Here is a 12832-nt window from a genome sequence, read left to right as displayed (position 1 = left end):
ACTCATAGTCTAATTAAATTTGCGTAGATGATATGTTGAAGGACCATGCGAAGTATAATAAAAAGTAATTGAGTAGTAACATGTTTAAATTGGCAAGTCAATTTAGTGAACGCATGTTACATATTGGTATAAAGTCGTAGAAATTAGAAATTCTAATATAACGATGATTATTTATGTGTATGATAAAAGACCATACGGAGTATGGTGAATGTGATTTTGACTTTGATTGACCTGTTTCTATTGAATGAGTATTTGACTACTTGATGCATGATGATAGAAGTTAAGTTGGAATTGGCATAGTGAGAACATGGAGATAATATGGTAACAATGAATTCGTAAATGATAAGTATGGTAGTTATAAGAGTTAGAAACCTAATCGGGAATTCTTCGAGCCAAATTGTTTACTTTTCTTTCGCAAGCGTGTAGTACAATGTTTGAGAATAGATTGGCTAAGTGTGAACGATGCCGAAATTCGTGGGAGGAAACGGCGACTTAGTTGAATGTCCATATTTGAGTGAATGTAATTGTCTTTGGCGGTAGAAAGGAAACGGTCGACTTTTATTGGTGCTTTCGCCGATACGTATTGATAATCGTTGCATGATAGTCTAGTCTCATGTGTTTGGATCATCGACGCCGAATGGAAACCATGGTCTATGGAAAATGTTCTTGTTGTTCAGGAAATTCCTCAATGTCTTTTCTGTTGATTTTTATTTGTTCTGGTCATTTCCGAGTGGTATAATTATCCTTTTTGACGAAATCAAAGATGGCATTATGCGCGTGTGTTTATCTTTCATGAGCTAAAAGACGTAACAGTCGAAGAATAGTACTCGTCGACAAGAATCATGTTCTACTCGATCTTCTTATTACTTTAAGACGAATTTTCGTTCCTTTTAATCATCAACTTAAGACGAGCGATGAAGATGTTTCCGGAAATGCTATCTATACTTGTTTTGAGAAGTTTGAATTTGTAGTTATGCTCTTCCATTTTATCCATGATTTTGCAAATTTTCATGAGTCTTACGAACCTTAATTGTTTCTGTTATCGTAAATGTTTTCATTGACAATGTTTATTCTAAAGGTCAACACGGCTGCTAAGTTCGTTTACGCGAAGTAAAGGAGATAATATAAAAAGGGAGACTTCCCTGTCAAATTGTCAGATGAGCAGATTAAGAGAAGTGAAATTATCTCTATCGTGTGATTACCCAGAAGAGGGATTGAGTTTGATTCGGCTTGGAATGGTGCGGTGATGAAGTGGAGACAACCTACAAGATCAATATAGATTAGAAGTTTCGTAATTGACAGGTGATAAATGTCACTTTACTTTCTGCACTTGAAGATAGTCTCACCGTTGACTGAATTAATTAGAAAGAATGTGAAGTGAGCCTAGAGAAAAGAATGAGAAGTTGAACGAACTACTAAAAGAAATCAAGAATAATCGTTCCTTTCACGTTTTAGAATCCATCGGAGTTGTTTGTACTTTAGAATTTTCGTGTTTTACCTATATACCGTCAAGTTTACGATTTGTTTTTGATCATATGAGTCTTAAAGTATTTTCTTTTCGTGACAACTACTGAGTAAAATGATTAACTCTTTCGAAAGATTATGTCTACGAAGTTTGGTGTCGCCCGAAGAGATTGTTGCAATGAGAACCTAAGCAAACGAAAATTCAGATTACACGAAATATTTTCTAAAGAATTTTGCGGATTCACTAGATGTCATGACAGAACTTAGAATCCTCTCCTTAACGAAACCAAAGCGAATTTGCTCCATGAAACCTGAATACTTCTTTAGCCAGGTACAGCAAAGGTGTGTCAAGATCTAAAGAAAGGATGTTAGTGACCCGAAATGAAGTAGAAGGTTATGAAATATGTTAAGAGTTGCCACACTTTTGCATAAGCGAAATCCTAGCACCAAAAGGCTTATGGGAAATGTCAATCTTTGGAAACCTTCAAGTTAAATGGGAGCACATCATGATGGACACGGTTACGAAATCTCTCAAGACGTCTGGAGACCAATATGATTTTATCTGGTTGTTGCTTAACATTTGATGAGAACGCGCAAACCCCACCAATTCGAATACTCACAAGTCAGGAATGGTAGTCAACATTTGTGTCGAGAAATTTGTAGTGAGGCATGGAGTTTCCGTCTTCAATGTTTCTGGCAGAAATGCACGTTTTGCTTCATGCATTTGAAGTAAATGTCAAGAAAAAAAAATTGACAAGTTGATCTTTTGATTTATGGAAAGAAGTGGAGTAACTAGAGCTGTATGACATGAGTATGGACATGATATCGACTGAGAGAGTCAAAGCGATAAGATAATAATTTAAAGAGGGTCGTGATCAGCAAGAATCTTAGGTAGATAAAAGAGTGAGAGTTATTAATATCAATTTTGGTTTTTATATAATATGGAGAGGCGTTTTACGATTCTGCATGCGAAGAAGCCAGATCTTGCTTAAATAGTTCATTCAGAATACATGCTCGAGACGACGAGATTACTGATTGTTTGGAATCATCCAAGAAACTTCCAAGAAATTTATTTTATCTCTCACAATTCTTGTTTTATGAAATTTTATGCCGCCAAGGTTTTACGTGTGCTTTTAAGAGGTGTCCTAATTACCGTCGTTGCTGCATGTGACTTGGATCACGAGGACGTGATCCGTTCCAAGTGGGGGAGAGTTGTAACACCCAAAAGTTTTTAAGATAAAGAAATTAATCCCCTTTTATAGTTTTAACATTAAAATAGTTTTCTAGTATTTTATTTTTGGTTAGGGGATTAATTTAGTTGGAACTTTAGTGGAAAGCGGGTAAAATTGAAAGGGGGCGTGGCATCATGGGAAGGATGCCAGCCATTCTCTTAAGTTATGAATCACCTCCCACTTACTTTCTCTTCTTCAACCTTCTTTCACTTCTAATTAATTGATTTCATTCTTTCTTTCAATCAAGAAATCCAAGAATCATCCAACAAGAACAATGATAATAATCTTCAATCACCAAAGAAATTAAAAATTGGAGTTTTGAGTGTGGTGGTGGTGGTGGCCAAAAATAATGAAGGAAATAAAGAAGAAATTATGATTTGAATCCTTGATTTATTTCTTCATCCATTAAGGTAAACACTTTTTAACCTAATTTTGACTTCCTTAAGAATTAGGGGTCTTGCTATTAAATTTAATTGAGAAATTTGGGGGTTTTCTTAAAAATGAGTTAATTGCTATAATACAAGTTAGGGTTATTGTAATTTAATCAAATTTAAGGTTTTTAGTTGGGTTGCATGAAGGTTTTGATGAATACTAGTAAGAACAGTGTTAGACAGATTCTGTCCCTGAGTTTGAAATGAGTTAAACACTCCCATGACAGAATTTTCACTTGTCGAGTCCTAAAAAGAAAATGTAGGTTATTGTGTTAAGTAAATTTCGCCACTGGAATGGGTTAAAAAGACGAAGTAGAACTCTAGATATGAATTTTTGAATTCAGAGGCGCAATGCTGATTTTTCAGCAAAACTGATTCTATGTCAGTTATTAAAACGGGTAAAACACATTCTTGCAAGTAAATTCATGTCTTGGTCATTGAAGATAAAACGTACCTAAATGTGTTAAATTGAAGTGGAAACTGGAATGAGGTCAAAATATGTTTTCGAACTCAAGTTATAATTATTTGAAGTTGGTATGGTCAAATCTGTTTTGTCAGTAAGAACAACAATTGTTTGTGTTTTTAAAACGACCAGAAGTCACTCTTGAAGGATAATTAACATGTTGATCACTAAAGATAAAATGTACCTAAGTGTGTTAAGTAAATTTTGCCACTGGAATGAGGTCATTATATGGTGTAGAACTCAAGTTATGGTCATTTGAAGTCAGTAAGGTCAAAGTTGTTTTCAGCAACAGTGTTGGTTTTTAAAACGACCAGAAGTCACCTTTGTAGGACAAGTCACATATTAGTCACTAAAGATAAAAGGTAGGTGTATGTGTCATGAAAATTTGGCCACTGGAATCATGTTAAAAAAGTAAGTAGAACTTGAGATATGCTTGTTTGAAGTCTGCTAGGTCAAATATGAGAATGACGATTTTGATACGAATGTAACTCTTGGCCAATTGAAAATGATATAAGAGATACATGTTATGTGAACCAACCCAAGATTAATATAAGATTTGTAAATGATGGGTTGGGTGTTGAAATGCTAGTGATTATGGCTAGATAGCCTAGTATGTGATTGATGATCCTTTATGCGTTATGATTTGTTGCTAGGTTGACGCATACATGTTTTGTGTTCATGCGGTCTTCTTGATTTATGATTTTGGTTGTCGCGGAGGAGGTGAGTATTCTTGCATACCTTTATGTTTACGTTGGATCAATTGACCACATCATGTTGAAGCCTTTTGTCCATGTGTGGTGTTGACAACATCATGTTGAAGTTTATTTATCCATGTGTGGTAATTGATGCAGTATTATCCCATGTGGGGCATAGTGTTTTGAGGCCTAAGAACCTCCGGGGCCTAAGTATCCCGATAGCTGATCTATTGAGGCCTAAGAACCTCCGGTGGCCTAAGAACCCCGATAGATGATCATGATTATGTTGTTTAGCTTATATGAATCCATATATTGTGATTTGTGTGCAAGGTGAGCATATAAATGTGGCATGACGGTGTCATAGGTTACATGTAATAGTCCTTGTATGTGCGCTCCTTCGTATGTATAAACGTATGCAAGATTATTCACTAAGCTTTGCATACCTTTTAGTTGTTTACCCTTTTTATAGGTTGTCCCGGATGTGGAAGAAAGTTAAGTATCCTAAAGATTGAAGTTAAAGTTGCTTAATGGATATGCTTGCTTTAGCTAAATGCGGATAATGGTATAGGTAATATTACCCTTAATGACCCCCTCTGAACTATCGGCTCTTTGTACCCTTGTTATGTCCTTTTGGAAAATTATTATGATGTCTAGTGTTAGACTCGAGTTTTTGGGGTATTTTCAATGGGTCGTTTTTTAGTAGTGATGTATTGATCATGATTAAATGTGTTTTGGTAAACCCAGAATCCGTAACAGGTTTAGATGATAATTTTACGAATGGGTCATTCCGAAATTTCTAACTTTTGGTGCATTGTCTTTTATGACTAGTTTTACTTTTGTCAAGTTTATTTCTAGGTCTAAAAGTTGTTTGAACCCAGAAATGCCTTTTCACCCACTGCGGCGCGGTGGGAGTGTGTCCAACCCACTGCGGCGCAGTGGGGCTTTTCTCGCGCAGGTCCGAGACTTTCCACTGCGGCGCAGTGGAGAGTGCTCAACCCCACTGCGGCGCAGTGGGGGTATATAAAAAAAGGAAAAAAAATTTTCTTATTTTTCTATTAACCGAGTTGTGTCGTTTCACCTCTAATTCATTAAAAATGTTTATCTCAAAAATCGTATATCGATAAACTATAAAAATTGTATGGGTGTTTTTAAAATTTCATGCACTTTCATTAAAGATGTCATTCAATATACTTTCGACGAATTTTTAAATCCGATGACGGGACCCGTACGGCTAAAGCATTTGGCTATCACACTCTATAACTTATCACCTCCTATGACCTATTGATGAGCATCCTTATTGTGATAAAAAACCCCTATCGAGAGGCTTCATTTCTATGTCTATATGGGTTATTATTCCGGAACTATTGGTACTTAATGAATTGTACGTTTACGCAGGTTCACGGAAGATACGACAGAGGGTAAATAACATCAAGTGACTCAAGAAGGAAGCCTATGAAGTTACAAGACACAAGGAAGTGATTCGGGAGTCAAACGAAGACGCACAATAAGGAACAGCGGCCACCAGCGCTGCTGGCAAGCCACGAGCGTCGTTCCTAGACAACCAGCACTGCTGGTCCATCATGTGAAGTCCCTCACTCGATGGTTTAACCCACAAGTATAGAATAACAAGTCAAGTAATCACTAGATAGGACTAGTATTAAACGTCAAGTAAGCACTAGATTGGACTAGTATTACGATAAATATAAATGCAAGAATATATATAACGTAATACGTACTTAAGCAATATAAAGATAAGCAAGTAAGTAAATGGTGAGACACAATGTAATTTTCAAGTGTATTTTATTTATTGATGTTAAATAAAATACAAGGTTGTTGCGGAACAAGATATTACAAAGTCAGTATCTAAACAACCTATGAATTACATGTGATCTAATCTTTGCTAAATAAACTCTTTGATCGAAATACTTAAAGTTGTGAAGAATAGTGAACAAATCTGGAGTGATCCAGATTTCTATACAAGTAAGTTGTTCACTGGTTTTCACATAATTTCTGGACAAATCTTCAGAGGGCTCCAGTAGTCACGTCTGGAGCGAGTCCAGTAAATCTGGACCTAACACATCAAAGCCCAGACCCAACGCCGCTGGCAGGCCCAGATCAGCAACTGACTTTAACACCTATATAAGTTGAACTAACCCTCAAAACCCTACGAGAGGGCCGATTCAGCAGCCCTAGCCGCCCACTATCAACCCTAGTTCGTAGTTGCAGATTCCAAGAAGGTTTTGGAGCTTCTAACGCCTTCCAAAATTTTACGTTGTTTCTTCAGAAACGGCCTGCCCAGTAACACCGGATATTCACTTTAAAGTATTAGTTATTTAGGAGTTAGTGATAACCCCTCAAAAACAACTAAAATTACACACATTATTAGATTAGGTAGTGCAAGCGTCCCTGCGAACGATCCTGTAGGTTACCACTAGGCTATACTACACTGACCGGTAGTGAGTGTTTTCTAGATAGTTATTTGTACAACATTATTGTTGAGTCCCAATGTTCGATGTAAATTTGGTGATGACATATCTGATATATATAAACACTCAGAAATCTTTTGGTTCTTGTAATCTGATCTGGGTCAGACTAAGCTGACACAACTTGCGATCTGTAACTGACCCAGATCATGCATCATACTTTGTAATTGTTTATCTTGTGGAAGCAAGTGTTGTTCAAGCTACATCAAATAGTTATAGCATTCAGCCCAAGTCAAAGAGAAATATTGAAGATAGAAGATCAAGTTGATAGTGGAAGTCAGTTTGGGATTAGCAGTCAGCTTGGAAACACTTAGACAGATTTGTTCTTGACAAAACGAGTAATCTGTGTCTAACAATCAGGTGAAGGTTACAGCCTGGATTTGTTGATAAGGACATATGACGTGACTAGGAAGGTTCCTAGAATCCAGGTTGGTGGGTGGATTTACATATGCGTGTCCATACTTTCATTGGTGGATCAAAAGATAGTGTTGCAGGTTTTGGGGACAACAAGTACGATGAAGGCACGATCAAATATTCCATCTGTCATTCCACCAGAATTACAATACGTGTCTAAATTGGACACCAAGAGTTATTGAAGCTTTCGCCTATAAAAGCTCCAATCCTTGAAGGCATATGTGTGGCATTCCTTTGAATCATTCTTCACACAAACTTTTCTTTGCTCTTACACACAGCTTAGTCTGTGAGAAGTTAGCTTGGGCTGCTTCTCTTAAGCGGGAACTTTCTGATTGTTGTTTGTCATTTCAAAGGGTTATTTAGATATTTGTAGGTTATCTTGTTTACGCAACAACCCTGTAATTCTTTGTACATATTCTATCTTAATAAAGGATTACATTTGAAAACTACAATCTGTGTTCAAGAATGTTTATTTACTGCTTTACTGTTTTATTAATATATAATATTTGAGTCGTTAAAACCTTTTTGATAAAATCTGTTAAGAACTAAGGAAAAGTTGTATTCACCCCCTCTACAACAGTTTGTATTCTTTATACCTTGGTATATTGATACACTTCTGGGACATAATACGAGGTATCAGAGTCAGGTTAAGAATTAACTTGACTTGATCCTTACTTATTTTCCCTTATAGTAAAGCATAATGTCATCCTATGTTGATAATGGTTCTTCTGCCCGACCACCTATGTTTGACAAAAATGATTTCAGTGGGAGGAAAGGTCGTATGTCTTTGTTCCTTGATAACATCAATAACAATATGCCTGACAGATGGTCCTTACATTCCTACCCAGACCCTTGTGGTGGATGCTGTGGTCAGAGATGGTTAACCAACCATTCTTGCCACAATAAAAACCATTGTTAAGGATAAGGCAGATTGGGGGGATGAGGATAGGAGATTGGCAAACTTGGACGTAAAGATGTAAGTCCCAACTATTACTAGATGAGTACTGAAGACACCTCTATGTCGATGGTGAGTTTACTTTGCAACACATTCACTATATGTGGACGTGACCAGTTGTAGTGAACAGTGTACCAGGTAAACTGGAAGTTACTTATTAAGGTGACAGTACAAATAAGTAAATGCGAAGCAATAATGTAAAGTACAAGTAAAATAAATTGGTGAGACTATATTTAATTTTTCAAGTGTATTTTATTTATAGATTGTTAAATAAAATACAAGGTTGTTGTGGAACCAAGATAATACACGAATCTAAATATCCTAACAACCTATGAAATACAATTGATCTATACTTGGAAATTCTCTTATACAATCGAAACACTTAGAGTTGTGAAATGTTCCTTTTAGCGATTGAGAGAATATTTCACAAGTTCACCAACAATATTGCAGGTATATGCATTTTTGCAAAGTTGTTGAAATGCTTGTGCAAGGACCTCTATTTATAGTCGAAGGTTGAGCATTGGGATCTCAACTTCGACGTACAAATATGGTTGACAGCACACAAAAGTATTAGTGAAAAAATTCTTTGTGTGTGTGCTAAATAAAGTAAGACAAAAGGTTACTTTATTTAACCACTCTACATATTTGCACTTTTATCCACAGACAAGATTATTATCCGGGTAAAAGGATGTAGTGTAAAATGTCCTCCTCGTAATCAGTGTAAAGCTTTGTAATAGCATTTACACTGGAGGATCTCCAGTTGATTAATCTGATTAGAATGTCAACTGGGCTTCGCTGCCATTGCCATTCTCTTTCTTCCACTTGTTGTCTTCGACTTCAACTAGAATGTCTTCAGATGGTAATCTTCAGATCTCAACTGAAGGAAGTCATCAGTTGCATAAACTGTACATTACAACTGGACTTCAAATATTTCGGACAATTCTTCCTGCTCTCCAGATGCAACTAGAGAGCTCCAATTTTCAGCAAAATTGGACCTAACAAAAGGCTAGAAATTTTATTGTCCAGGCTATGCCTAAATACATTTACCATTCTATTAAAATGTGTTCTACTGCTAAGAAAATGTGGGGTACTTCGATTGTCATGTTTGAAGGATGCTCTACTTCCATGGAATCTACAATCACCACTTTAACCAGAAGGTATGAGAGTTTTTTCTCTTTAAGAAATGAATCCTTGATTGAAACTCATACTCGCTTTAATGCTTTGGTTAATGATCTAGCTGTTGTTGGGATAACTAAGAAAAATCAAATTTTGAAAATCAAATTTCTTGATTCATTACCACCAAAATGGAACAATTATATCTTTTCTGTTAAACTAAGTTCTGTGTACCAAGATCTTGATCTCCCTGGACTCTTTGGTTTACTTTATAACCAAGAATGTTCAAAAGCTGAGAAGTTGATAGCTATGGGTGAATCTTATGGTCATCCTACTACTGAACTTGTTGCATCTATGACTGAACACCCTAGCTGAATATCTAATGAGATCATACCTTGTGTCAATGAGTCTATTCCTGTGATTGCTAACACTAACTCTGTTTGTTTTGAATATGAATGTGATGAATCTGATGGTGAAGATATAGCTAATGAAGTGGCTATGTTGGCTGAAAGGATCAGAAGGAGATCCTTTGGAAAGTTTAAAGGAAAAAGAAAATCTGGGCAAGCTGATAAGACCAAGAAGCCATTTGACATGTCCAAAGTCACTTGTTATAAATGTGGGAAGTCAGGACACATAGCTAGTGATTGCAGATCCAAAGAGTCTTCGCAAGCTGTCCCAACCAAAGGAGGAAAAAGTGAGAAAAATTCAAAGCTCAAGACCAAATACAAAGCCTTGAAAGCACAAGTGGCTGAGCTGAGTAAGAAAGTTGAGAAAGAAGAAAAGAGTCTAGTTGCCAAAGATTGGGCTGAAAGTGCAACTTCATCTGATGATGAGTTGTATGAAGATGTCAAGTGTTTTATGGCCAAGGAGGCTGTTCAAAAGTTTGTTGAAGATCTATCTAAGATGAAAACATACGAGTCAGCTGCACTTGAACAGGAACAACTGGACGTGAAGTAGAAGCAACATCAGATGTAGAGGCATGGGGTGGCATCATAGCTTCAAATGAAGGCATATGAGCACTAAAAGTTCCTGTGGGAGGCATCTGAGCTCTTTCCAATGGCATCTTCAAACGTCCCATAATAGTAGAAACAGGACCTGTAGCCTAAATAGAAGTAGAAGAAGGCCTAGGAGCAACAACTGTCGGCTCTGGCTCTTGACAAACTATAGACTCCGGAGCAGTAGAATCGTAACAGTTGTAGCCTCAGTGACAATTTGAGGTTGAGAACCAATTCCTCTTATTACTAACTTGGTTCTCGGCCTTTTCTCTCCAATAGACACACCAGCAGAAGTAGGAGGCACAGAAACAGGAATCTCAGACACCGAAGCTCTTAAAGCAACAACTGATAGAGTATCACCAACATTAGGTGCATGAGACCTCTCCATAGCAGCTTGATATGCAACAAATCTCTATCAACTTCAGTCTGAGATCGCTGTAATCGCTCAACAGCGTCAACTCCTTTCCCTTGTCTTCTTCTTCTTTTTGGCAATCTTTCTGCCTCTTCTGAATCATCTTCTGAATCATCACCAGCATTAACAGCAACTAGCAATTCAGAAGGACCAACATCACCACCAACTGGAGCATAGGTAGAAGTAGAAACTCCCGTAGTCGGTGGTACAAGATTTACGGGATCATCAACATCCTGCATAAGAGCATCCATATCTGGATCATTCTCCAGATCTCCAGCATACAGCGGAACATCATTGAGTCCCTCAAACTGATCAGCCCGCTCTTCTTGAGGATTATCTTGAGCCTGATCATCATCAGCAACAGCAACAACGGGTTCTTCATCTTCCCAACCTTGTCTAGGAGCAACATAGTTAGGATTAATCAAATGTCCGAACAATGGTGGATTATCAACATGATCCGGAACATTTCTACCCGACAAGTGTTTCATACTCTCTACAAACGCTTTATGCGTTAGACGTCCTAATTAAAATCTTATAGTATGGGTGGGTAGTGTCAGTAGTGTAACCCATACGCCGTAGAGCACTGTCACAGAAAGCCTCTGAAAACTTTGTTAGACCTTGCTCTATGTCGACATCACCTAACTGCAAAATCGTCCGTAAGTCTCCAGCTGAGAATGTGAAAGTATGCTCTCCAACAGTAATGCGAATATAAGTATGATCACCCATCTGCACTGGTCGAGCTGAGTTCCAAAACTCTCGAATGAGACTTATCACCAACGGAGGGTTCTCGGTCAAAGCAAATCGAATGCGAGAACGTGCGAGATACTGTAGGACACCGTGAAACTCTGGTGTGCATCCCGGCTGAGTAATGCTGAGATCGATTGCAACATTGTGCTCCTTGACGAACACTCGAGCATTAGCACCCTGTCCTGCCACACCTGCACAAAAACAGACAAAAACGACAAGAAAATTAGAAAATTCGAAAATTTTCAAGTCTGCTTCATGGTGACGTCATCACGAGGTAAAACCTCTATGTGATGATGTCAGCACGAGCTGACCTTCGTGTTCATGAAAAACATCTCCATTCGATGTCAAAATCGATCAAAAATCAATGAATAACATCAACTTGGACTTGTTTTTTATGAATATCATTGTTTAAATGCCCAGAAATCGATTAAAAATCAATTATTATGAACATGAAGTGGCATGTTCTTTGTGTTCTTCATCTGCTTCGTGTGAATAGTAAATGAGCCATAAATCCTTTAATTAATCTTGGTTTTAAACATGTTAATGATAACTTTTGTTAGATTGAAAATGTACAAACACCAATTAATCCAATTTTAAGTCCAATTTTAAGTCAAATCACCAATAATCAAGGTTTTAATTGGGTAGCATAACGATTTGTAATCGATGATTTTCGAAGTTAAATTTCGTCCTTAGTACTATTCACGTGAAGAACAAGTCAAAAATTGGGTAGCATAACGACTTGTAATCGATGATTTTCAAAGTTTAAACATCAATAAACTATCCTAGATTGTAACTTTACCAACAAATCTGGATGTTTAACACGAAAAAGGGATGAAAAGAGCGAATTAAGTGACGGATGAATAGTGCGCACGAAGAGAGCAAGTTCGTATGGTGAAATTTAGGGTTTTAAATTTCGGATAAAAGTAAAAACAAATGGTAAAGCCCGTATATATGTTCGAACTTCGTGGGCCGGGCCGAATAGGCTTTTCTGTGGGCTTCATGCTGATGTCAGCGCGAGGCTTGCTGACGTCAGCACGGATGAGTTCGAAAATTAACTCACACGATCTGCACACTTCAGAATTTTCTAATTTTTCCAGAAATCGTAACATAGAAAAATTTTAAAATTCCAGAAAATATAAACCTGTAGATACTTGTTACCAAAAACCTGTATCTGCTCGAATATGTAATCGTAAATCATCCGTACTAACTTGTCATCAAAATAATTTATCAAACGAATCTTACATTATTATCTTGACATAAAATCGATCATTTCATCATTAATGTTTAGCTCATCAAATGCAAACTTACATCAAAACATATTTGATGTATAATGCATTACAAATATATCAACTTATCATATCAACAACCTATCACATTACATCTTAGGTTGTGATCTTGATAACAAATATAACCTATCACACTAAGTCT

General features: G+C 37.0%; 1 protein-coding gene across 1 annotated transcript; it reads left to right on the top strand.

Annotated features, from left to right (window-relative positions):
• Window positions 1-9748: 9748 nt before the first annotated feature.
• On the top strand, window positions 9749-10582 carry LOC122584049 (protein AIR1-like). Its single transcript, XM_043756405.1, has 2 exons — window positions 9749-10131; window positions 10525-10582. Exons 1-2 carry the CDS (start codon window positions 9749-9751, stop codon window positions 10580-10582), a joined length of 441 nt encoding a protein of 146 aa, XP_043612340.1.
• Window positions 10583-12832: the final 2250 nt, after the last annotated feature.

The sequence above is a fragment of the Erigeron canadensis genome, chromosome 1 (genome assembly GCF_010389155.1).
Source record: "Erigeron canadensis isolate Cc75 chromosome 1, C_canadensis_v1, whole genome shotgun sequence".
In the NCBI taxonomy this organism is placed as follows: Eukaryota; Viridiplantae; Streptophyta; class Magnoliopsida; order Asterales; family Asteraceae; genus Erigeron; species Erigeron canadensis.
This window is presented reverse-complemented; position numbering and strand designations above follow the sequence as displayed.

What these genes read in the sequence shown, in the direction of transcription:
- LOC122584049 (XM_043756405.1), top strand. Translation starts at nt 9,749, where the DNA reads ATGTTGGCTGAAAGGATCAGAAGGAGATCCTTTGGAAAGTTTAAAGGA. An exon ending in GCCAAGGAGGCTGTTCAAAA is followed by an intron (nt 10,132 to 10,524) that starts GTTTGTTGAAGA and finishes TCTCTCCAATAG; the next exon opens with ACACACCAGCAGAAGTAGGA.